The sequence below is a fragment of the Cyclopterus lumpus genome, chromosome 24, assembly GCF_009769545.1.
Source record: "Cyclopterus lumpus isolate fCycLum1 chromosome 24, fCycLum1.pri, whole genome shotgun sequence".
NCBI lineage: Eukaryota > Metazoa > Chordata > Actinopteri > Perciformes > Cyclopteridae > Cyclopterus > Cyclopterus lumpus.
Genome location: NC_046989.1, coordinates 20,902,146 through 20,929,224, shown reverse-complemented (window position 1 = coordinate 20,929,224; position 27,079 = coordinate 20,902,146). Strand labels below are relative to the sequence as shown.

Sequence of the window (27,079 nt, the reverse complement as noted above, 5' to 3'; positions counted from 1 at the left end):
CTCATTATTGGACTTGATTGGCTTCTGTCAGAGTACAGAAACCCACTCACTGCTTTGGCCACACCCTCAACCTTGTTCTTGCATATGGCATTGACATTGAGCATTTGGAGGTCCTCCCACAGAACCCTCTTCTGTCAGACCATTACCTCATAACTTTTGAGTTTATACTCCCGGAGTATACACCGTTAGTCAAAAGTTTCTACACCAGATGTCTAACTGACAGTGCTGTAGCTAAATTTAAAGAAGAGATTCCTTCTGCATTTGATTCAATACCACGTCTCAATGTGACGGAGGACTCCTGTGCTAACTTTAGTCCGTCCCAGATTGATCATATTGTTGATAGTGCTACAGGCTCACTGAGAATGACACTAGACTCGATAGCCCCACTGAAGAAAAAGACAGTGAGGCAAAGGAGGTTTGCTCCCTGGTAGAACCCTCAGACCCGCGAACTAAAGCAAACTTCACGAAAGCTTGAAAGCATATGGCGTTCCACTTATCTGGAAGAATCCCGCTTAGTTTGGCGAGATAGTCTTAAAACATATAAAAAGGCTCTCCGTAATGCCAGAGTAGCCTACTACTCATCAGTAATAGAGAAAAATAAGAACAACCCCAGGGTTCTCTTTAGCACTGTAGCCAGGCTGACAGAGAGTCACAGCTCTGTGGAGCCGTGTATTCCTATAGACCTCAGTAGTAATGACTTCATGAACTTCTTCAATGAAAAGATTTGAACTATTAGAGGCAAGATTGATGATCTCTTGCCCTCAACTACTGCCGATCTGTCATCAAGAGGAGTGGCCTTGGAAACGGCTGTATGCCCTGGTGTATATTTGGATCGCTTTTCTCCCATTAACCTAGACCAATTGTCTTCAACGGTTTCTACTTCTAAACCGTCTACCAGTCTCTTAGACCCCATCCCAACGAGGCTGCTTAAAGACCTCTCTGCTGGATATTGTTAATGTGTCTTTGCTAACAGGCCATGTACCACATTCCTTCAAAGTAGCTGTAATTAAACCTCTCCTGAAGAAGCCCACTCTTAATCCAGAGGTGTTGGCTAACTACAGACCAATCTCTAACCTTCCCTTCCTCTCTAAGATCCTTGAGAAAGTAGTCGCAAATCAGTTGTGTGACTTCCTACATCAGAATAGTTTATTTGAGGAGTTTCAGTCCGGATTTAGAAAACACCACAGCACAGAGACAGCACTGGTGAAAATTACAAATGACCTCCTAATTGCATCAGATAAAGGACTCATCTCCGTACTGGTATTATTAGACCTTAGTGCTGCGTTCGACACCATTGATCATGACATCCTATAACAGAGACTGGATCAGTCGATTGGCATTTCAGGTACCGCACTAAGTTGGTTTAAATCCTATTGATCAGATCGATCTCAATTTGTATTTGTAAACGATGAAGCCTCAATGACCACCAACGTTAATCACGGAGTTCCACAAGGTTCTGTGCTTGGACCAATTTTATTTACCTTATATATGCTTCCTTTGGGCAATATTATCAGGAAACACTGCATAAACTTTCATTGCTATGCAGATGATACTCAATTATATCTATCGATCAAACCAGAGGAGACCAACCAGCTCGCTAAAATTCCACAATGTCTTAAAGACATAAAAACATGGATGACCTGCAACTTCCTGATGTTAAACTCAGACAAAACTGAAGTTATTTTACACGGCCCAGAACACCTCAGATCAATTATCTGGTGATATGGTTTCTGTAGCTGGCATTTCCCTGGCATCCAACACCACTGTAAAGCATCTCTAGTTATCTTTGACAGAGAATTGTCCTTTAACTCCCACGTTAAGCAAATCTCAAGGATTTCATTTTTTCATCTACGTAACATTTCAAAAATCAGGCACATCTTGTCTCAAAAAGATGCAGAAAAGCTGGTTCACGCGTTTGTTACTTCCAGACTAGATTACTGCAACTCCTTATTATCAGGCTGCTCTAATAAGTCTCTTAAATCCCTCCAGTTGATCCAGAATGCTGCAGCTCGTGTACTCACACAAACTAAGAAAAGAGATCACATGACTCCTGTATTAGCTGCTCTGCACTGGCTCCCTGTAAAATCAAGAATCACATTTAAAATTCTTCTCCTCACCTACAATGCCTTGATTGGTGATGCACCATCATATCTTAAGGAGCTTGTAGTACCATATTGCCCCACTAGAGAGCTGCGCTCACTAAATGCGGGGCTACTTGTGGTTCCTAGAGTCCTAAAAAGTAGGATGGGAGCCAGAGCCTTCAGTTATCAAGCTCCTCTTTTATGGAACCAGATTCCACTTTCAGTCCGGGAGGCAGACACAGTCACCTCATTTAAGAGTAGACTTAAGACTTTCCTGTTTAATAGTGCTTATAGTTAGGGCTGAATCAGGTTTGCCCTGGTCCAGCCCCTTGATATGCTGCTATAGGCTTATAGGCTGCTGGGGGATGTTTTAGGATACACTGAGCACCTATCTCCTCTTCTCTCTCTCCTTATGGATGAATTTACATCTCTCCATTGCACCTTATTAACTCTGCTTCCTCCCCGGAGTCGTTGTGACTTCACGTCTCATAGGGTCCATTGGACCTGGCTGTGCATAAAATAAATGAAATGCAACAGAAATTGTCTCTCTCTTAAATGTAAGAGGAGAAATACAAAATAAATATATAATCCAAAATATATGTATACAGAGTTCTCACACTGGACTGTTACCTTTGTTTAACATATTATTAATTTTATAATAACAATTGTGTAACAGAGTAAACGTATACTATAGAAAATACTCCATCTGCATGTTTAAAACATTAACAGTCAATAGAACATACTGTAACATATAGGGTCAGACCAGTCTCAATAATTGCAAATGCACACAGAGAGACTTACAATTCGCCCTAGATTTTCTACAACACGTGGTGTTAGCTGTCAGATCTAAGAGCCAATCAGCTCGCTGATGTGGCGACAGCCAGGCGTTTCTCATCATGCACTGGGCCACGCAGTCGATGGAGAGCTCCTGCGGCGCCTGGCTCTAAAATCGACTGACGCCTCGCTCTCGTGAGAGTATCGTTGACCACGTGTGATCGCCGGCGATCGATTCTGCGTAGAACTGGCTCATCTCGAACAAGCCTAATGTAAGACCTCACCTGAAGCCCTGATGGTCCAGCTGCTGCTTTCTGAATGCATTTTAAAAAAATGCCTTAATGAATTAATGTAGACCTTATCTGAGTAGTATATGTATGTAGACTGGAGTCACATGACTTCTGATGGCATTGTGAGGACACAGAGCTGAACTGAACTTACATTAGTAACTGACTGAGCACGTTGTCAGTGTTGTGTTGTAACTTCAGTTGATAAATACAACATTAATATTGGGACTTCATTCAGCCTGCTCATTGCAAATGTGTTTTTTCTTGTTCACATTGTGTGCGGTTAACAAACAATTTACTCTTTATGGTGCACTGAAATTAAGTCATTTAGTGTGTTCTTGGTCACATCCAGTTGAAAGCTGGACCAAAGTGTTTGATTTCATTCAATTACAATGAGGCCAAATAAAAATCTTCAAGTTGTAAAGTCTGGACAGTCTGTTTCTCTCAACGCCTCAATAGGTAGATCTTGCCTGTCACCAAGGCAGAGGTCAGGGATCTTGGGCTTAAAAAGGTTGGTGACCACTGATATAGATGATAAGCAAAGTTCTAAGTATAAATAAGCTTTACCAAAGGTAACAAGTATAAAGAAAATAACAGCGGCCCCAGAACCGAGCCACAAGACAGTAGAAAGGTGTCTCTCAGAGACAGCAAAACTTCTGATAACGAGGTAAGATGAAAATCACTCCAACGCTGTGCCAGATATGCCGACAGTAGCCTCTCAATCAAGATGTCATGGTCTACAGCAAACTTTCTTTCCCTGAGAGCCACATATAGAAAGATATACGAAAGTCTGAGCCACTCACTAGAGGTGAGGTATATTGCCTCACCTCTATTAAAGTTAACAACATTAATCAAATGAATTGCAATAGAAGCATCAGTGCCTGAGACTGTAAAGACTCAGCTGAAAGGGATAGTAGTGCTACTGTTGAGAATGAAATAAGATAAGATAAGACAATCCTTTATTAGTCCCTCAGTGGGGAAATTGCAGGATTACGGCAGCATTGCTCACAGTAATAAGTAAAAAACAAGTAGTATAATAAACAGTAAACAGAAATAAGATAAGAGTAAAAACAAGAATAATATTATATATACAGAAATACCTAGAAACGTAGAATAGAAACCAGACACATATGAAGGCCTTGACACGCCGATTAGTTAGAACCCTGGCACCATCATAAGGCCTTGAAACGCTGGTTAGAATAGTCACATGGCAAATAATACACGCTGTTTAGAAACAAGCACACGAACAATAACGCTATGAAGACTCTCCTCCGCACAGTTCTCAGGGACTCAGATAGATTGCAGGAGGCTGCTCGCAGATAAAGAACACCTGCTAACCGACTCCCTCGCACATAAGATTGCACAACATACACACACACTGATCTGCTACGCCACCTGGAGGCCAGATGATCCGTGAGCCTAGAGGATGGGACCATTCTGTGGTCCGTATGAGGCTCTCAGAAAGTCTAAACCAAGAGCCGCCTCCACCTTATAGTCAACCAATCAAAAATGCCCTTAAGGACGATATAGGCTAAGTGCGCACTCTGCTAAGCCCGTAACTGGGGCTCCACCGTATGGAGGGGTTAACCAACCGAGAAGACGGTGGGTGAGAGGATTTAGGGTTAACGGTTGGGGCAACGGAGGCTTTCAGTCAGGACCGCCTCAGTACTCCTATAATGTCTATCCCCGCCATAACAAGCACCCAACACCCACAAGGCAATAGTGGTCCGTGGCACCAGGCCAGAGAACTACAAAAGTAGGGGTGCCCAGATCCAATGGCTGACAGCGACCTGTATCCACCCAGCAAAGATGTGCCACATCACACTACAACAGTCACCAAATGATTCAACTGGGGACTAAAGAGACACTTGGAAAAGAAGCGGAAGTCTGGTGGGGCAGAATGGATGATTATGACATCACACCTCTGCATGACATCATCCAGTAATGGGGACCTTGGTTCAAGGTCCTGCATCCGTACTCGCCACCAGGGGACCAAAAAACATTGTACCTTTAACTACTCCCTGATACAAGAGACTCATGAGATCCTGTAGGAAGGCCTGGAACATGAGAGTGAGGTTCATGGAAACCCAGCTATGAAGGCTCGGGAAGTCTATGCAGGGAAGCAAGGAGTAGCAGCGGCTGTAGAGTTGACACCGGAGTTGCAGGTTTTAATGCCCCACACGTCACAGTGTTGGTCCAGAGTGGGGGTGAAGCAAAGAACATGGGTCCAATAGTGAAAGCAGGGATTGAGGCTACGGACTGGGTGCCCATGCTAGGCCCCATCTGAGAACATGTACAGAATTGCACACACATCGGAGGTCCAGTTGGTCCCAGATACACACATGCTTAAAAAACACTGATCATGGGGACACTGACAACATGCTAGGCTTATTTCCAGACACCTTTTGGACAAAAGGGGGAGCCGGTGTGGGACTGATTCCGATGGCTCCCGTTGAGATAGAGTTGAAACCAGCGACGATTCCAATTTATCGTCCCCAGTATAAGATGAGAAAAAGGCTGTTGAAAGCAGGTGTAATGGAGAGGACGAGGTCCCCTTGGAATACGCCTATTAATCCGGTCCCTAAACTTGGAAAACCAGAATGGTCCATGATCTGAGGCCAATAAATAATGTTGTAGTGTTGTGGGTCCAGACAAGATATGGTTCTTCTGCATTGATTTGGCAAATGCATTTTTACTAGATGTTGATGAAAAGGTTGGATTTATGAATTCCGTCCTATTTCAAAAGGGGGATTGGGTTTTAAAATGTCTTTGGAACAGAGAGAGGAAGACGAAGCAGTAGAATGTAAGGGGAAGTGCAAGAAGAGAGGAGAGAAGTGGACCATTTAAAGCGGACTGGACAGCTTATGGTATGTAGAGAGAGGAAGTGGAAAGAAGGGAAAAAGAAAAGAAGAATGAGGGAGAGAAAAAAGAAATAACAACACTGAAAGAATAGGAATAATAGAAAGAAGTTTAAAAAGAAAAGCTGGCTCTCCAATCTCAACATCCAGTGTCTGACTATCGGTGATGCCTTAGAGGGAGTGCATGGACAGTTGTCTGCCACCTCTATGATGACTTATCAATTAATGACAAATAACACAGCCCCAGATGGATCTTTCACTAAGGCCCTGGACGGTCTGAGCAAGGTCCCATAAATTGGCAGAACACTCAGGCAGAGACACCCCCCTGAACAATTGGCTAAATAATATGGTCGGTAAGTGGAAAGGCGTAATTATATCTGTGTTCCTTTCCATAGAGGAGGGTATGGTAAGATTCGACATCGATGGATCCGAAGAAGAGACCAAGTCATTTCTGTCCACATAACTCGCTAATGTTTGACCATATCCAATATAGTACACGCACACACGTAGAAGGCGTGAGACTTTTGTGAGAGGGTGATGTTAAACCGTTTTTGGATGTGCCATACTATGTGCTTAGAGGATTATCCAGTAGACTGAGAGGGTTACAAATACCTGGAGACAACGGTTCTCTAGTGCAAGGGTAGATTAAGATCCTGGATATAGGTGGGTTTTAGCTTAGCTGTTTATAATTTAGGTACTGATGTTTTTAGGCTGTTACAGATTTCCACTCTGTTAAATAATAAACACACACATACCAGTAGTTATGAACTGATATAGCCCATTCTGGTAGCTTTATATTATTGTTTAGTTACATAATAAATTATATAAAAAGGGGGATTGATAATATAAATGCTTATATATTGTTATAATGTTATGCTTTTGTCAGGCTACTCAAATTCAGAATAACAAATAGAAGATGAGATTTGTGTCTGGGAATGTCTGCTTCTCGAGAATAGATAGCGCCTTATCACAACACACCCATATGTCATCGAATAGTCTAACCAAGACCTGGACTGGCCTTGCAGGGCTCAGTTCTGTGGAGAGAGAGGAGGAGATGGAATTATCCCCCTCCTCGATAGTTCAGCACCAATTAGAAGTTTGGGGTGATGCATACAAACCTGTGACGAAATCTGTGTATGTAAAGGCCAGGTTTTCTGGTTCTAGGGCAGAGTTGCTGGTATTGCAATATCAGCGCTTACACTTTGCTTGTGATCAGAGAAATAAATCTACCAGAACGAGAGAAGTTGTTGGCTGAATTCTTCCAAAGGCTCTTCCCATGCAGACAATTCTGAACGACGCTAACAACAAGCTCACAGACAGTGTTCAGTCACAGCCATCACACTGACTGGAGTCACATGACTTCTGATGTTGGCATTGTGATGGGACACAGAGCTGAACTGCACTTACATTAGTTGCACTGACTGAGAATGTTGTCAGTGTTGTGTTGTAACTTCAGTTGATAAATACAACAGTTCATATTGGGAGTTGATTTCATTCAATTGCAATTAGGCCAAATAAAAAGCCTGAAGTTGTAAAGTCTGGACAGTCTTTTTTTCTTGCCCCCTCAATAGGTAGATCTTGCCTGTCACCAAGGCAGAGGTCAGGGATCTTGGGCTTAAAAAGGTTGGTGACCACTGCTCTAAACCGTACCGGAAGTTGGCCATTTGACTTTTGTGTGATTTTTTCGTTCGTTTTTTCATGCTTTAAAATAACGATCTGCTCCTAGGTAAATCATCGGATAGACTTCAAATTTGGTCAGTACAATCTAAACATCTTAGGGATTAACAGTTATGAAATGAAGATGCTTTTCCAGCACCACTCCATGCAGGAAGAAAACGTCTAACTCATGGAGGCTTGGTCCAGCGGTCGCAAACATTCTCGGCCGAGTGAGCCGGCGTCCAGCAAGTACCATGCAGGAAAAAAAACTTCTAAATTGTGGACCATTGATCTGACGGTCGCAGAAATTCTCAGCCGCGTGAGCCGGCGTCCAGCAAGTACCCTCGACGTGCGTGAATTTGCGAGTGCCCGATCAATTGGTAATATTTTTGATTAAACACTTTTTATTATAATTTTCCATCTCCGGATCCACCTAAAGGTGGTTTCAACAGTTATTGATGAAGCAACTGCCATTAAACTCAAAACTATTCCGCTGTCAAACAACACTATTTCAAGGCATATTGGTGACCTGCAGACATGGAAGAGTAGCTTATTAAAAAGACGGTCATTTTGCTCTGCAAATGGATGAGGCAACGGACAGCAATAAAGACAGTTTGTTAATAACATGTAAGGTATATTGATGCGGAAGATATAAAGAAGAATTTGCTTTTCTATATTGACATATTAAACAGAGCCACTGCAGAGGAACTTTTCAACATAATTGAAGAAGTGGGAGAACTACTTGGGAGTCTGTACAGACAGGGCTCAGGTAAGGGCTGGGAAACGCAGCGGACTGCAAGCTCTCATCAGGTGCATCTCTCCCAAAGCATACTGGACACTGCATCCTTCACAGAGAGGCACTTGGCTCCAAAGAGCTAAGTCCCGAACTGAACTTGTGATGTCATCACAACAGTCAACTACATAAAAACCAGACCCCTGAAATCCAGGATTTTAGCGTCAATATATGAAGATATGTGATCCGAACACACAACTCTATTGTGGCACAGTGAGTCTTGATGGCTTACACGAGGGAAGGTACTGACTGTCCAGGGTTTTTGAGCTGAGGGATGAGATCAGAGTGCACTTAACTAAAGAAGGGAATAAACTTGCCCAAAAGTTTCATGATGAAAACTTCTTACAGAAGCTTGCCTATCTCTTGTGATCTAGTGATATGTTTCAGAAGTTCAATGGACTGAATTTACAGTTGCAAGGCACAAACACTCCTTTTCCTCAGCTCTAACAACTTTTACAAAAAAACTGAAGATGTGGGAGAGAAGGCAGAGGGTGTGGACTCGTTTGAAAATCTGAATGCATTCCTTGACAACAATGAGCTGGAAAATACAATTATTCCAAGTACGAAGGCTCATATCTCAGCCCTGCAAAAGCAGTACAGAAGTACTTCCCTGAGGATTCTGCGAAATATGACTGGATACGAGACCCCTTCCAAGCAACTGCAGTTGTTAGTACCACAGAGGAAGAGCAGTACATTGACATGACATCTGACTCATCAAGGAGACTACAGTTCACATCCAATTTAATTGAGTTTATTTTGTATAGCCCAAAATCACAATGGCAGGAGGCAGGGCAACGGAGGCAGGAGGCCGGCCCATTAGGCAGGAGGCATCGCAAAGGAGGCGGGGCCAATGAGGTATGAGGCCAGGCCCTTGAGGCAGGAGGCACAAAGAAGGAGGCAGGGCCAATGAGGAAGGAGGCTAGGCCCAGACCATGGCCTAGGGGCCGGATGCAGGAAACTGGGGCAAGGAGTCTGGGGCAGGAGCCAGGACCGGCTCAAGACACAGCCAGATCCAACGGACCCGGTGAGGCGAGAAGGCACAAAGACTCCGGGGGAAGAAGTAGACCTGAATGCGTCTATAAGGAGAGAGAGAGAAGAGGAGCTGAGTGTATCCTAAGATGTCCCCAAGCAGCCTAGGCCTATAACAACATATCTAGGGTCTGGACCAGGGCAAACCTGAGCCAGCCCAAACTATAAGCGCTATCAAAGAGGAGCTTGATAACTGAAGGCTCTGGCTCCCATCCTACTTTTTAGGACTCTAGGAACCACAAGTAGCCCCGCATTTAGTGAGCGCAGCTCTCTAGTGGGGCAATATGGTACTACAAGCTCCTTAAGATATGATGGTGCATCACCAATCAAGGCTTTGTAGGTGAGGAGAAGAATTTTAAATGTGATTCTTGATTTTACAGGGAGCCAGTGCAGAGCAGCTAATACAGGAGTCATGTGATCTCTTTTCTTAGTTTTTGTGAGCACACGAGCTGCAGCATTCTGGATCAACTGGAGGGATTTAAGAGACTTATTAGAGCAGCCTGATAATAAGGAGTTGCAGTAATCTAGTCTGGAAGTAACAAACGCGTGAACCAGCTTTTCTGCATCTTTTTGGGACAAGATGTGCCTGATTTTTGAAATGTTACGTAGATGATAAAATGCAATCCTTGAGATTTGCTTAACGTGGGAGTTAAAGGACAAGTCTTGGTCAAAGATAACTAGAGATTCTTTACAGTGGTGTTGGATGCCAGGGCAATGCCATCTACAGAAACCACATCACTAGATAATTGATCTCTGAGGTGTTCAGGGCCAGTAAAATAACTTCAGTTTTGTCTGAGTTTAACATCAGGAAGTTGCAGGTTATCCATGTTTTTATGTCTTTAAGACATTCTTGAATTTTAGCGAGCTGGTTGGTCTCCTCTGGTTTGATGGATAGATATAATTGAGTATCGTCTGCATAGCAATGAAAGTGTATGGAGTGTTTCCTGATAATATTGCCCAAATGAAGCATATATAAAAAGGTTTACCATATATGCTGTTTATATTGCTTGTAATTGGGATGAAGTAAATGTAATTTTTAACATGAAATTGTTTGTGTTGAGATAAAAACACAAAAATGCTGCGGGTCCACCAGACCCACAAACACTGGCTGAATAACAAAAATATGGACACCACACAAGGGTTAAGCTCAGTGAAACATTTCACCTTGTGTAGATGAATGTGAGATCAAACTCTGCTCATACATGACTTCCATCGTGATGGCTAAACATTGAAGTAAAGTAACAATTACCGTCCAGATAAACAAAATAAAACTTGGATCTCTCAGCCTCCAATTCAGATGTGGCTCATTCTTACACTACCCCAAAATACATAGCTTTTGTGAAACATTTAAAATGTCGACAGATAAGACACACTAGTTTGTCATTTGAAAACGTGTTCACGACCCATCTCTGTACTGTGACGGTCCCCGTCTAATTACTATGTATGCTTGTGTCCCTAGAGAGCAGATTACCTGATGCAGAGCATCTGGTCCGTGAACAGGGAGGGCATAAAAGCCTTGAGCTCTCGCGTTGCTGGGCAGGTTTTCTCCGTCATAGGTAGAGTGGGCCCGGAAAATTTGCTGCCGGTTACTTTGGTTTTGGTTTCCTTTGGTTTAGCTAACACTTACACTCCATTACACATGCATTCACATTGACACTACTGATGTTACTGACTGCCACACTCCATAAAGTTAACTATTTCTTTCTTAAGTTTAAATAAACACTTTACGTTCCAATCAGCTGTGGTGTCTTTGCCGTATTTGTCATAGCCTAGGAGACAGATTATGACAATACTAAGTCTATAAGCTGTGATGAGGGGGCAAGTACATGAGTCACAATATAAAAAAATGGTTGGAAAACATGCACTCCAGGTAGTTAATGAACCTGTACTTGTAAAGCGCCTTTCACGCTTTCAACCACTCAAAGCACTTTAACAGGAGTTGTCATCATTCACCCATTCATACACTGAGGGGAAGCACTACCCCGCAAAAGGTGCCACCTGCCCATCATGAGTATCCAACATTCTTACACCGTCGTCTTGTGCAAGAACACGTCGGCGTGGACTAGTGGAGCCGGCGATCGAACCACCGATTATCTGATTGAAGCCACAGTCACCCAGAGAATAAGTAGCCCTCACCTCTATCCTCAACAATCTCATGCTCAGTAAACTATGGTCTGCCATTTACAAGGAATTCAAGGAACTCACATATTCAATATAAATACGTTTTATTGGTTTTAACTGCAATCTATCATTTCAAAACAAACCATGAACAAAGTTATTACTGTTGTAACAGTGATGGCTGCTGGATAATACATTCAACAGGTGCCTTTCATGTGTGCATCTCTAACCTACAGCGACAGGCTTTTATCTATTCAGTTATAGACAAGTACGAAGGCACAACATTTTGGAAACCGGGAATGTATTTAAAAGGCACTTACATGGGAAAAGGTGGTCAAGGATAACCGTCACGTAATCATTGTGTTGACTTAAAGTGCTAATAAAACTGTGTGAGATAATGTGAAACAGGCAAGCTTCCATCATCTTTTCAAAATAAGAGCTTACAATGCTTTAGTCACATAGTTAAACTGATTCAGTGACTGATAAACAAATGACAATGCATCTGAGTAAAAGACACAGGTATGACTGTTCCAGAGCCAGTATACATTCCAGAGGATGCTGCTGCCCAGAGGCAGCGATTAGAGGCCTGAACACAGGCCAAGATGTAAACAGGGTTCCAACATAGAGGTTATAACACTTTGAGATCAATCAAATTCAAAGTATGGAGGTATTAAACCAATTAATGTATTGTTCCGTGCATCCGTGTCTGAAGAATACAAAATCATTTTCTCCAAACATTTTAGTGCATTTTAGGCTCTAGTATTCAATAACTTGCTACGAAATATGGGCATTCATATACATTCAGTGAATGTAATGCTTTAGAGAAAAAAGCTGCTCTGGGTAAAAAAAAAAAAAAAAAGTCTGTTTGAAAAGATAGCAGAAAGTCACAAGTGAGTCGCTGCAGACACAGCTGCTGTATCAGCCAGACAGAAGAACCCTGCCAACCCAGAGAGCATTCATACTCCACACACACACTGAGACGAGCACAACAATAAATAATGTAACCTGTGTGTTTTAAATAAAGATTCACTTTCAAAATAAATCAAATTTTACAAAACATGTCATTGCAGTATAATATATTAACTATGAAAAAAACACAAATAGGTCTTCACAATCTTGCAATTAATATGGAAGATCATAATTTCACATGAATGAAAATATATATTCTATTGTTTCATTAACCAGATAAATACAAAGTAAAAATGCTTAAGATCAGCAATAAATACATTTTGATAAATAAGCAGTGACAGCCAAAGCCCTCACACAGGAGACGTTGGGAAACTAAACAATAATAATACAAATGGTAGAATCAACAGGAGCGCGTTGATTTCAGATAGCCAAAGAGAATTGTTTTTTAGGTGATTGAAAAAAGCTTGACTGCTGACCAAAATTATCTAAAGACAAACATGGAAAATTAACACTAAGAACCTGCTGGCTGCTGTAAACGTTGTCTGCTAGAAGTCCAAAACTCATTTCACCCAAATTAGAAATATTCTCTTTTTTACGTGAAATGATAGGCACAAACAAGATTTTAAATGTTAAACACCCACGGTGTCCCTGTGGTTGTTGAACTTAACTTTAGCCGTCATTGAAACTAATAGTACACCACAATAGTCAGTATGAAAACTGTCCCCAGTGTGTTCTGTGGACAATACAGAGAGATGCATATATTTAAATATTACTTTTTAATGCTGTGAGCATAATAAACTAGATTCCACCCAGCTCCAGGTGGCAAGATCTAACAGACACATATCTCCAAACCTGGAGAAAGAAAACCACAACCGTCTGACCCTGGGTAAAATTACCCTTTCACTCAACCTCCAGATATCATTTTGAATCGCAGTCAGTTTCAAAACACTGATGTTGGCCATTTTAAAAGAAAAGGTCTCTGGTGAGCAAACAGAGAACAATTACTGAATGTTACAGAGCACATAGCACCAGTATTCCAGCCCGACTACAGGAATACAATCTGTCAGTCACACTGACATGCAAGAGGAAAAGGAGGCTGGGTTTGATTAGAGTGAAAAAGAGTCTTGGCTCACTGTTTGCTTCACATGAATAAACTCCTTTTAGGCACTTTTAGAATCTTACTTACAACATTCTCCATTTGACGATCCATTAAAATATGAACACTGAGTTGACACAAGCCTCGAGGAGGGTGTCAGGATTGTGGCACAGGCGATCATCATCATAATAATAATAATAATAATAATAATAATAATGGCTGTGTAAAGACACACAACACTAAAACTCACTTTGCTCAGCACAGATACCCTGCTGCCACTCCTAGAGCACCAAACAAGTCATATTAAACTACACAATAATTCACGTTCAATCCACCATGGCACCAGTGCAGGCTTTTACGCAAATAGGATTCTGGTTTATCAACTGTTCACAATATTGGAAGTAGACTTGATCTTGATTTATGATGAGACTTGCTTGCTACAACAATGCACTGAGCAGCCTGCTTCTTCTGTAAACAGGGAAAAAGAGTTGGAGGGTCTCCACCCTCCTGTCTTTTTCCATTCCTCCCATGTCAGGCACAGGGATGCAAACACTTTAGTCATCAGAGACAGACAGCCTGCTGAAGATGGGAAGGCGATGGGAGGCATCGAGGAGTGGGGATTCTGAGCCGCTTTGACTGCCCAGGCTGCTCTGGTAACCCTCCTGGTCAGACAGAGAGTCTGGGGGGCTGGGGGAGATCTCTGATGTGGGCTGAAACAAGTAGGGTGTGGTCGGGCAAGGAGGGGTTAGAGCCTGAAGCTCAGACACAGGTGGAGGCCTCACGCTGGGGCCAAACAGGCTGGCAAGCTCCTGGCTGGAGTGAACAAAGGGGTCACTCAGCCACTCCGTCAGGTCTCCGGTGGAGAACATGGGTGGAGGTGTGACGGAAGTGGGGCTGTCCTGCCGTCCGCTGGAGGTGGGGAAGCCGGCGAAGCTGAAGCTGTGCTGCAGGTGAGGACGCTCCATCTTGTTGAAGGCGGAGAGGGGAGGGGGCCCACGGCGCTCCTCTGCGTTGTGGATAAAGTGGCATCGTGGGCCGTACGGACAGAACCCAATGGTGTGGAAGGTGCGACACAGCTCAGTCTTGTACTTTGGGTGACGGCTCAGGCTGCGCACCTCATGCATCCCGTGAGCAAACTGGCATTTATCTCCGTATTTACAGGTACCGTTCTCCTCAAAGGGCCGGCACAGCTCTGTCTTATAGCGACTCGAGTTGACTTGGCCGCTTCCACTCCCACAAGCATGACTGCCAGGCCACAGCCTATCCCCGAGCTCTGAAAAAAAGCACTCACTGAAATGGTTCTCCTTGTTGTTGCTGCAGCTGCTACCCAACAATGCCGAGGGATCCCTTTTAAGGTTGTTGACAAACTGGCTCTGGCTGAACTTTGCACTGGGGGGGTTGATTGAATGACGGCGTTGGAACGCCCCCGTTTCAGAGGGGGCCCCCACCACCTTCCAGTCTAGCAGGGACCCAGTGGGGGTGCAGGACGAGAGGTTGGCACTCGAGCATGGGACAGACGTCAGCTGAGGGCCATCAAGACCGTTGATGATGTTGTAGTTAATCATGTTTCCGTTCTGTAAAGAGACAAGTTTAATTTAGAAAACTGTGACAACCACAAGCAGGGTTGGGAATTGGAACTGGCATCAAACACAAATTAAAAATAAAACAACTTTATTTATATAGCGCCTTAAAAAACAGGGTTTACAAAGTGCTCTACATCAGAAATACATGAGGCAAAGGAGACCATGCCATATAGGCAATGAACACAATAATGCAATAGAAAAATACAAATACAAAATAAAAGCCGAACAGACAAATTAAAATAGGGGAAACAAAAAACTGCATAAAAGAACGACATCACTTAAAAGCAGTTCTATAAAAATGTGTTTTAAGAAGTGATTTAAAAGAAGCTACTGATTCTGCTAGTCTTCTCCCCTCAGGGAGGTCGGTCCAAAGTCAAGGGGCTCTGATGGCAAAAGCCTGGTCACCCTTTGATTTAAGCCTTGACTTTAGAACGGCCAGAAGGGCCTTGAAGGGCCTTGAAGGGTCTTGAAGGGCCCCACCGGAGGATCTAAGGCTGCGAGCTGGCTCATATGGGGCTAACATTTCAATGATGTAGCTTGGGGCCAGACCCAGGCGTGCTTTAAAAGTGAGCAGCAAAATCTTAAAATCTATTCTAAAACTAACGGAGCCAGTGGAGAGAGGCCAGGACTGGAGTCATGTGAAGCCGTCTGTTAGAGGCCAGGACTGGAGTCATGTGATGTCGTCTGTTAGAGGCCAGGACTGGAGTCATGTGAAGCCGTCTGTTAGAGGCCAGGACTGGAGTCATGTGATGCCGTCTGTTAGAGGCCAGGACTGGAGTCATGTGAAGCCGTCTGTTAGAGGCCAGGACTGGAGTCATGTGAAGCCGTCTGTTAGAGGCCAGGACTGGAGTCATGTGAAGCCGTCTGTTAGAGGCCAGGACTGGAGTCATGTGAAGCCGTCTGTTAGAGGCCATGACTGGAGTCATGTGAAGCCGTCTGTTAGAGGCCAGGACTGGAGTCATGTGATGTCGTCTGTTAGAGGCCAGGACTGGAGTCATGTGAAGCCGTCTGTTAGAGGCCATGACTGGAGTCATGTGAAGCCGTCTGTTAGAGGCCAGGACTGGAGTCATGTGAAGCCGTCTGTTAGAGGCCATGACTGGAGTCATGTGAAGCCGTCTGTTAGAGGCCAGGACTGGAGTCATGTGAAGCCGTCTGTTAGAGGCCAGGACTGGAGTCATGTGAAGCCGTCTGTTAGAGGCCAGGACTGGAGTCATGTGAAGCCGTCTGTTAGAGGCCAGGACTGGAGTCATGTGAAGCCGTCTGTTAGAGGCCAGGACTGGAGTCATGTGATGCCGTCTGTTAGAGGCCAGGACTGGAGTCATGTGAAGCCGTCTGTTAGAGGCCAGGACTGGAGTCATGTGAAGTCGTCTGTTAGAGGCCAGGACTGGAGTAATGTGAAGCCGTCTGTTAGAGGCCAGGACTGGAGTCATGTGAAGCCGTCTGTTAGAGGCCAGGACTGGAGTCATGTGAAGTCGTCTGTTAGAGGCCAGGACTGGAGTCATGTGAAGCCGTCTGTTAGAGGCCAGGACTGGAGTCATGTGATGCAGTCTGTTGGAGGCCAGGACTGGAGTCATGTGAAGCCGTCTGTTAGAGGCCAGGACTGGAGTCATGTGAAGCCGTCTGTTAGAGGCCAGGACTGGAGTAATGTGAAGCCGTCTGTTAGAGGCCAGGACTGGAGTCATGTGAAGCCGTCTGTTAGAGGCCAGGACTGGAGTCATGTGAAGCCGTCTGTTAGAGGCCAGGACTGGAGTCATGTGAAGCCGTCTGTTAGAGGCCAGGACTGGAGTCATGTGAAGCCGTCTGTTAGAGGCCAGGACTGGAGTCATGTGATGCCGTCTGTTAGAGGCCAGGACTGGAGTCATGTGATGCCGTCTGTTAGAGGCCAGGACTGGAGTCATGTGATGCCGTCTGTTAGAGGCCAGGACTGGAGTCATGTGATGCCGTCTGTTAGAGGCCAGGACTGGAGTCATGTGATGCCGTCTGTTAGAGGCCAGGACTGGAGTCATGTGAAGCCGTCTGTTAGAGGCCAGGACTGGAGTCATGTGAAGCCGTCTGTTAGAGGCCAGTACTGGAGTCATGTGAAGCCGTCTGTTAGAGGCCAGGACTGGAGTCATGTGATGCCGTCTGTTAGAGGCCAGGACTGGAGTCATGTGATGCCGTCTGTTAGAGGCCAGTCAGAAGCCGAGCTGCTGCATTCTGGACTAGTTGGAGGCGGGAGATGGATTTTTGATTCATGCCGGAAAGGAGGGAGTTACAGTAGTCGAGTCGAGAGAAAATGAGTGCATGAATGTCTTTTTCCAGATCTGAGCGTGATAATATGGGTTTGATTTTTGAGATTATTCTTAATTGAAAGAAGCAGGACTGGACAATGTTTTGGATCTGTGATTCAAAATTTAATTGAGAGTCAAACATTACACCCAAATTTCTGGCAACAGGTTTTAAATAAGCAGCCAGGAGACCAAGTTGACTCTTGATGAAACTGGTGTTATTGTTTGGGGAACTGAATAATACGACTTCTGATTTGGAGTTATTGAGCTGAAGGAAATGTTGAGCCATCCAGCAGACAATCTGAACAATAAACTTCAACTGGCATGATAGAGAATATGTTGTTCTGTCTCTTAACAGTCATTTAAGAAATGACTGTTAATGGCTGTGTAAATCTGCTGAAAATTATTAGTATTTTGCTTTCCAATATATTCTGATGCATTACCTTAATTCTATACAAAATAGAATTGATAGGCAGAATCTGAAATAAAGTCTAAATAACAAAACACATTCTGTTGTTAAGAGCACAGGGAGAGCTCCGGATGGCGTGTGTAAAGCATCCTGTATACAAATCACTTTGTGTATTAAAATGTATCATAACAGCAACTATGGTGCATGTTTCATTCTAGATTATGTGTTATTTTTTCTGTAAAAAAACCTTTAACACTACACTGAACAACTGGATATGTCAATGTGCAGGTATTGGTTCAACAATGCTCCGGAGCAGCTCTTGGCTCCACGTTTGACTTCCTCTGATTCTAAAGACAGCAGCTAGAGTAGAGAAGATAAGTTCAGTCAACGGGTCTGAAACGCAGCCTACGGATTGAGCAGGTAAATACTAAAACCGAATAGTAACAGCTCATAAGGTTCACACACTAGAAAACATCAAATAGTAATATTGATAAAATGATTGAATATTTAAAAAAAGCTGAGTTGCATGTAATGACTTCTTGAATGACCTCAATGAACTCAACTCCAGAGTTCATAACGTTACACAGACCAGAAGCAACGCTTCAGTTAACGCTAGTTAAGAAGACTGTAGTGTCGAACATTGCTAAATGATACAATATATTCATTTTATGTATTGTGGCTACGTGTGAGCGACTAGATCCTACAACGCCAAGTTACACAAGTTAACGCTAGTTTACATTGAAATGCATAACATTACGTAAAGTTATTCACACAGTTTACTGGGCTTTTTACTTTCAACGTTAGCCTTTTTATCTTTAATTTAACAATGCATCAGTCTGTGTGTGTTTTACCTTAACGTTATGCCACTTTGCAGAAACAAACTTATTTCTGAATATCGTTCATGCTAATGTATGTAAACTGCAGATTTACAGAAGGCGAATGCCGTTTGATATTGACAAGTCCCAGATGACCAGTTGGCAATCACGTGGTCGATGTGAGTTACTGCTCTCAATCGTAATATCAAACTTTCAGTACCAACAGCAGCTAGGCTAATGTAGCACCGGAAAAGAACCACTCTGTCGTTACCTTGTTAGACACGCCTCTGTATTCAAGGACGGGAGAACAAATAGTCGCTGTCATGTTTGTTGGTAAATAATGATAATACGAGGTAGTAGTTGTATATTGCAGCCCAGGTTCTGCGGTGTTCAGCCCCGTGGAGAGCCCCCTCTGCCGTGCCGTCACCGTGGGGCTGCGCACTTCTTTTTCAGCATGCAGCGACCACGGCAGCACGGAGGGCGGGGCTTCCGGCTGACATGCGACATGACATGCAGCCACAGCCTCGGGGCAAACAGCGCTCTCTGTCGGACAAACCTGGAACTGCATTATCAAGATGTCATTTCATTGGCTGTATAGAAAACAAATATTGGGTGTCTATTTTCATAAACACTTTTAAATTAAGCTTTCTTCCTTGTCTTTTAATAAATACAACCCGAACAAACCTTGAATGTGTCTTCTCACCTTCTGCATAATTGAAATATGGCTGATTAGGTTTCCCCACTAATCACATACAAAACTCACTGACCATTCCATTATTACCAGCTAACAAAACATACATCTAATTAGCATATATCTTGCTCATGGACAGTACAGAAAACTATCACTTTATTCAACGCATGGGCGTAGGAAGAAAATAAAAATGTTCCCTGGCACAGTTTTCACATGAGTCCGAGACATCTGAAGCCGGCTGCTGCTTTGACAGCTGTGGGGTGTCATTTATAAAACAGTGTATAGGATCCACACCAAATGTGTATGTACGTTAAAACAAGGAAATGCACGTAGCTAACAAGTATTCAGATTTATAAAACCTTGCGTACGCTGGCCAGTGCACACTTCTCTTTTATAAATCCCATAATCATCATCCCAAAATGGACAGAAGTGCAATAGATGTCATATGTACAGAATGAACAACATTACAAATTATAACATAGTCAGACTCAGTTCATATGATAGATATGTCTCTGACGTTTTTATTATTGCTATTGCATGGCAAATCAATCTTCTTGCATACTTTTCAACTACAGTCATGGTCAATTTAACCTGCTAGGGATATACAGAGTCAATACTCACTCCGACCCGTCATCTGTCCCACTCTCTGAGCAGTGAAATGAGGTTTTTTTATGCAGAAATGCTACTTGGCCCCAGATTTGCTATGTGGTTATTTATTTAAACATGCATTTTGTCTAAAACTTACACAGCACTTTTCCTAGAGAAAAGGACCCTCTAGCCACCACTCTATCATGGTAGTTGACATTGTGTTTTAATGGTACATATACAAACAACATTTCAATTAATTTCACAATCCAGCCTTGGCTACAGTGTTTCATAGCAGCTTGAACTTCAGAGTGTTGCTCAAGTGCACCTGACAGTTCAGAGGAGTGAGGGTTATTCATGGGGAGCTGATTTGGTGTCAGCACTGTGTCATTTCTCAACATTAGTGATTGATCTAATCTGTCTGGCAGCTAGTCTGTTGATGGTTTCAGATTGTCATAGAATAAAATGATACACTGTCATATATGGATTATGGAAAACATGCACATGATGAATTGCATATAACATATTTTTATTCAGTAATTAGTCTTTCCACTACATTGTATTTCCCATCCCGTCTGTTAATGCAGTAGCTGACATGAAGTAAACCTGGACCAACAAAGTGGTTGCCCAACAGAATGGCAATGAAACAGTTGATTTCTTTTTGGGGTTGATTTTTAATTTCTCTGCTTCTTAGTAACACAAACAATTTGCATTCATGAGTCTTTTGTGGTCACTTGTAAACCATTCAATTCAGTTTATTTTGTAAAGCCCCACATCACAAACTCCCCTCAGAGGACTTTACAATCTGTACACATACGACATCCCTGACCTTTGACCTCACATCGGATCAGGAAAAACTCCCCAAAAATAACCTTTGACAGGGAAAAAAGGGAAGAAACCTTCAGGAGAGCAACAGAGGAGGATCCCTCTCCCCGGATGGACAGAAGAATAGATGTCATGTGTACAGAATGAACAGTGTTACATCACAAAACATTCAATGAATATGACAGAATGTATGAATGGTCCTCCACAATCCATAAAACAGAAGGAGGTAGAGAGGAGGGGGCGCGGGGCGTTCACTCCTGAAGACCTTCTTTGACTCTGTTGTGGCATCAGCCATCTTTTATGGAGTGGTCTTCTGGAGCCGCAGCATCTCCACAGCTGACAGGAAGAGACTAAACAAACTTGTCAAGAAGGCCAGCAGTGTGCTGGTGTCCACTGGATATGGTGGAGGTGGTGGGAGACTGATGGCTAAGCTATCATCCCTGATGAACAACACCACCCACCCCATGCAGGACACTCTGGCAGCTCTGTACAGCCTCTTCAGTGTGTGAAGGAGAGGTACCACAAGTCCTTCCTTCCTGGTACTGTCAGGCTGCACAACCAGCTGAGCTCCCAGTAGACCACAAAACACTCAATCACTTCATTCAATCAAACCTGTGCAATATTAATACCAATACACTGTGGAAATACTGTGTGTACATATTATTGTATATATTATTCAGCTACCGTAGACTGTTCACTGTTTTAGTTTACTGTTGTCATATTTGATCCTACTATGTCTTATGCACTTTACCCCTTTGCTGCTGTAATCCTGTACATTTCCCCACTGCGGGACTAATAAAGGATTATCTTATCTTATATTTGGATAGCTTTTCTCGCATTAACCTAGACCAATTGTCTTCAACGGTTTCTACTTCTAAACCGTCTACCTGTCTCTTGGACACCATCCCAACGAGGCTGCTTAAAGACGTGTTGCCTTTAATTGGCACCTCTCTGCTGGATATTGTTAATGTGTCTTTGCTAACAGGCCATGTACCACATTCCTTCAAAGTAGCTGTAATTAAACCTCTCCTGAAAAAGCCCACTCTTAATCCAGAGGTGTTGGCTAACTACAGACCGATCTCTAACCTTCCCTTCCTCTCTAAGATCCTTGAGAAAGTAGTCGCAAATCAGTTGTGTGACTTTCTACATCAGAAAAGTTTATTTGAGGAGTTTCAGTCAGGATTTAGAAAACACCACAGCACAGAGACAGCACTGGTGAAAATTACAAATGACCTCCTAATTGCATCAGATAAAGGACTCATCTCTGTACTGGTATTATTAGACCTTAGTGCTGATAAAGGACTCATCTCTGTCCTGGTCTTGTTAGACCTTAGTGCTGATAAAGGACTCATCTCTGTACTGGTATTGTTAGACCTTAGTGCTGATAAAGGACTCATCTCCGTACTGGTCTTGTTAGACCTTAGTGCTGCGTTCCACACCATTGATCATGACATCCTATTACAGAGACTGGATCAGTCGATTGGCATTTCAGGTACCGCACTAAGTTGGTTTAAATCCTATTAATCAGATCGATCTCAATTTGTATTTGTAAACGATGAAGCCTCAATGACCACCAACGTTAATCACGGAGTTCCACAAGGTTCTGTGCTTGGACCAATTTTATTTACCTTATATATGCTTCCTTTGGGCAATATTATCAGGAAACACTGCATAAACTTTCATTGCTATGTAGACGATACTCAATTATATCTATCGATCGATCAAAGCAGCATGTTAAAATTCAAGCATGTCTTAAAGACAAAAAAACATGGATGACCTCCAACTTCCTGATGTTAAACTCAGACAAAACTGAAGTTATTTTACTGGCCCTGAACACCTCAGAGATCAATTATCTGGTGATGTGGTTTCTGTAGATGGCATTTCCCTGGCATCCAACACCACTGTAAAGAATCTCTAGTTATCTTTGACCCAGACTTGTCCTTTAACTCCACGTTAAGCAAATCTCAAGGATTGCATTTTTTCATCTACGTAACATTTCAAAAATCAGACACATCTTGTCTCAAAAAGATGCAGAAAAGCTGGTTCACGCGTTTGTTACTTCCAGACTAGATTACTGCAACTCCTTATCATCAGGCTGCTCTAATAAGTCTCTTAAGTCCCTCCAGTTAATCCAGAATGCTGCAGCTCGTGTACTCACACAAACTAAGAAAAGAGATCACATGACTCCTGTATTAGCTGCTCTGCACTAATACTGAATCACATTTAAAATTCTTCTCCTCACCTCCAAAGCCTTGATTGGTGATGCACCATCATATCTTAAGGAGCTTGTAGTACCATATTGCCCCACTAGAGAGCTGCGCTCACTAAATGCGGGGCTACTTGTGGTTCCTAGAGTCCTAAAAAGTAGGATGGGAGTAAGAGCCTTCAGTTATCAAGCTATTTCCCCCCTAACACTCTTCATTTTTTTAATGTGCATAAATAATCCAAGCTCGTTCTTGAAACACAATGGTGCATTTAGGCTCTACATATTTTGGACCGTCTGCAGTGGTGGGATTGAATAGTTTTACACTATGATTTGTTTGTCCATCTAATATTAACTAATTCCATTCATATAGTGATGTTTTAAGAATAGCTGTTAATACTAACACACAGAAACAGGAACTTAATCCTTTTTAAATCTGCACTTTTGATGCTAAGCTTCCAATTAATTTGACCAATGACTGGTGATTCCTTATATTCTTATTCAACTGTTATTCAATAGAGGAATCTTTTTCTTTTTCTGCCCTTTTAATTGTTAGTCTGGTCTACCTGTTGTACAGTGTTTTGTTCTGCATGTACAAAACACAATTTTGTTCATACAAAATAATTTGTGAAGAGGACTTTCTAAAAGCATGACATATACAGAGCAGTCCTCTCAGCCTAGTGGCTGAGAGCGGAACAAGGCTCAAGTGGATCAAGCTTTTGTGGCGGATGACTTTTGACCGGCAGTGTAAATGTACCTATAGAACAAGTAGAAGTAACACAACTGCTTGCTATGATCTTGGATCATAAAATATCACATTATCACAGCAAATCCAAACATATCGGGAACCATAAATGGATTATTAAAATATGACTTATGGTGTATGAACTATTTTGGAAAAATAGAAATCCCCCATAGCAGCGAATAAGAAATGTTGATACCCTATTTTCTTGGCATGTTTTAAAGAGCAGGAAGGATACATATCATTTTAGGTAATTTGGACAAGGAGTTTATGTTTATTACGAATGAATAAATAATTCTTTCTCTCGATTTAATTTGGTTAAAGAAAATTTTTTTGCAAGGAATTCATGAGGATTTGGGATTGATATATAATTGGGTTGATTAAAGAATGACAATGTTGTTTCTATTCAGTACTTGATTGCTAATTTGATAAGATTAGCTGTTCTGTTAGCTGTGTTTTTGTAGCTCTAATGTCTGTGTGTGTTAAATGTTTGTGTGTGTTAAATGTGGACCCTAGGAAGAATAGCCAATGCTTACGCTAGGTAACAAAGAAATAAAGCTAGAGAAAAAAATACTATAAGAAACAACAATAGTAACTAATACCGTTTTGAAAAATAAGTTAACAAATGGCATTCATTTATTCATTCATTGAATGCTGTTACATTGACATCACATGACATCTATTGTGCTTCTATCCATCCTCCTCTGTTGCTCTCCATAAGGTTTCTTCCTTTTTCTCCCGTTAAAGGGTTTTCCTGATCCGATGTGAGGTCACGGGACAAAGGATGTCGTATGTGTACAGATAAAGCCCTCGGAGGATCATTTGGAATTTGGGGCTGTACAACATAAATTGAATTGAATCCAAATTTAACTTTTTATTTTAATATGAACATTTTATTTAATTATTTTGCATATTGTGTAATACAATTTCGTTTGTTTAAATAGCTAATGACTGCAAATAAAAAATTAAAAAATGGATCTAGAAGGAACATGCTGCACCCTATTTGTTACAAGCATGTGGCCAGGTATTACACCTTAACCAAAAAGGGCTCTGCTCTCTTTGCTCCCTGATGCATAATGTCTTCATGAATACCATTAGCGATTTGCAGAACACAAAACTGTATGTTTGGAATAATAACTAATGTAAAATTAGAACGTTGCTTGCTACGAGGCGAACAGCAAGTTTCTTTGAAACAGTCCTATTTTTAGTATCTAATGTCAAAATTATAAAGAATTGTTTTGTCTGCTGTCAGAAACAATTAGGCGCCGGTGTGTAAGAGCCATTTGTTTTTTATCCTCCCACCACTTGGGGGCGTAGGGCCGCTGTCAGTATGATCAGGAGGAGCACTAGGGCCAGGTGGTGCTAGATTGCCAGGAGCACAGTTTTTGACCTTGTGAGAACGGGTGACAATGTATGATAACATGTGGTAACTTATGATAACGAATGTTTTGATTCATTTTATTTTACATTAGAAATAAATTACCTTTTATTTTGGAAACTGGATATTGCATCGGTTTAATTGCACACGTCTAAACTATACATCAAGCAACCATAGTGACCTTTTTTTTTTTTATAGGCAATAATCTGTTAATACCTTGAGCCTTCATCAAATTCAGATTTTCACATGTTTTTTGTTTCATGCAACTAAAACATCAAAAACCTCGCAACAAGAAATTATGTATACTTCTAATATACTGACCAATTATAAATTAAAATATTCTAACATTTCCGAAACAAGAAACACACTGATGAAATTAACAACTTGTGTTTTCAGGGAAGTAAAGATGATGTTGGTATGTACAAAAAGCATTGTTTTCCAGATACAATGTACACCTCAATTCACCTCCAGAATTGACTATTACAATAGTATTCTTTATGGCACATCTTCCAACATCCTAAACAGACTCCAATACATCCAGAACTCTGCTGCTCGCCTGCTCACCCACTCCCAGACCCCTGTTCTCCAGAACCTTCACTGGCTCCCCGTCCCACAACGGATCCACTACAAAGCCCTCCATAATCAGGCCCCCTCCTACCTCATAGACCTGCTCCACCACCACACTCCATCAGGCCCCCTCCTACCTCATAGACCTGCTCCACCACCACACTCCATCAGGCCCCCTCCTACCTCACAGACCTGCTCCACCACCACACTCCATCAGGCCCCCTCCTACCTCACAGACCTGCTCCACCACCACACTCCATCAGGCCCCCTCCTACCTCAGACCTGCTCCACCACCACACTCCATCAGGCCCCCTCCTACCTCATAGACCTGCTCCACCACCACACTCCATCAGGCCCCCTCCTACCTCATAGACCTGCTCCACCACCACACTCCATCAGGCCCCCTCCTACCTCAGACCTGCTCCACCACCACACTCCATCAGGCCCCCTCCTACCTCACAGACCTGCTCCACCACCACACTCCATCAGGCCCCCTCCTACCTCAGACCTGCTCCACCACCACACTCCATCAGGCCCCCTCCTACCTCATAGACCTGCTCCACCACCACACTCCATCAGGCCCCCTCCTACCTCATAGACCTGCTCCACCACCACACTCCATCAGGCCCCCTCCTACCTCATAGACCGGCTCCACCACCACACTCCATCAGGCCCCCTCCTACCTCATAGACCTGCTCCACCACCACACTCCATCAGGCCCCCTCCTACCTCATAGACCTGCTCCACCACCACACTCCATCAGGCCCCCTCCTACCTCATAGACCTGCTCCACCACCACACTCCATCAGGCCCCCTCCTACCTCACAGACCTGCTCCACCACCACACTCCATCAGGCCCCCTCCTACCTCACAGACCTGCTCCACCACCACACTCCATCAGGCCCCCTCCTACCTCACAGACCTGCTCCACCACCACACTCCATCAGGCCCCCTCCTACCTCACAGACCTGCTCCACCACCACACTCCATCAGGCCCCCTCCTACCTCAGACCTGCTCCACCACCACACTCCATCAGGCCCCCTCCTACCTCATAGACCTGCTCCACCACCACACTCCATCAGGCCCCCTCCTACCTCACAGACCTGCTCCACCACCACACTCCATCAGGCCCCCTCCTACCTCACAGACCTGCTCCACCACCACACTCCATCAGGCCCCCTCCTACCTCAGACCTGCTCCACCACCACACTCCATCAGGCCCCCTCCTACCTCATAGACCTGCTCCACCACCACACTCCATCAGGCCCCCTCCTACCTCAGACCTGCTCCACCACCACACTCCATCAGGCCCCCTCCTACCTCAGACCTGCTCCACCACCACACTCCATCAGGCCCCCTCCTACCTCATAGACCTGCTCCACCACCACACTCCATCAGGCCCCCTCCTACCT

General features: G+C 43.3%; 1 protein-coding gene across 1 annotated transcript; it reads right to left on the bottom strand.

The window, feature by feature from the left end:
• Positions 1 to 13,107: 13,107 nt before the first annotated feature.
• Positions 13,108 to 19,139, bottom strand: zfp36l1b (zinc finger protein 36, C3H type-like 1b). Its single transcript, XM_034528111.1, has 2 exons — positions 18,947 to 19,139; positions 13,108 to 15,175 (listed from the first exon to the last, which is right to left on the bottom strand). Exons 1-2 carry the CDS (start codon positions 18,998 to 19,000, stop codon positions 14,156 to 14,158), a joined length of 1,074 nt encoding a protein of 357 aa, XP_034384002.1. The 5' UTR covers positions 19,001 to 19,139; the 3' UTR covers positions 13,108 to 14,155.
• Between the last annotated feature and the right edge of the window lie 7,940 nt (positions 19,140 to 27,079).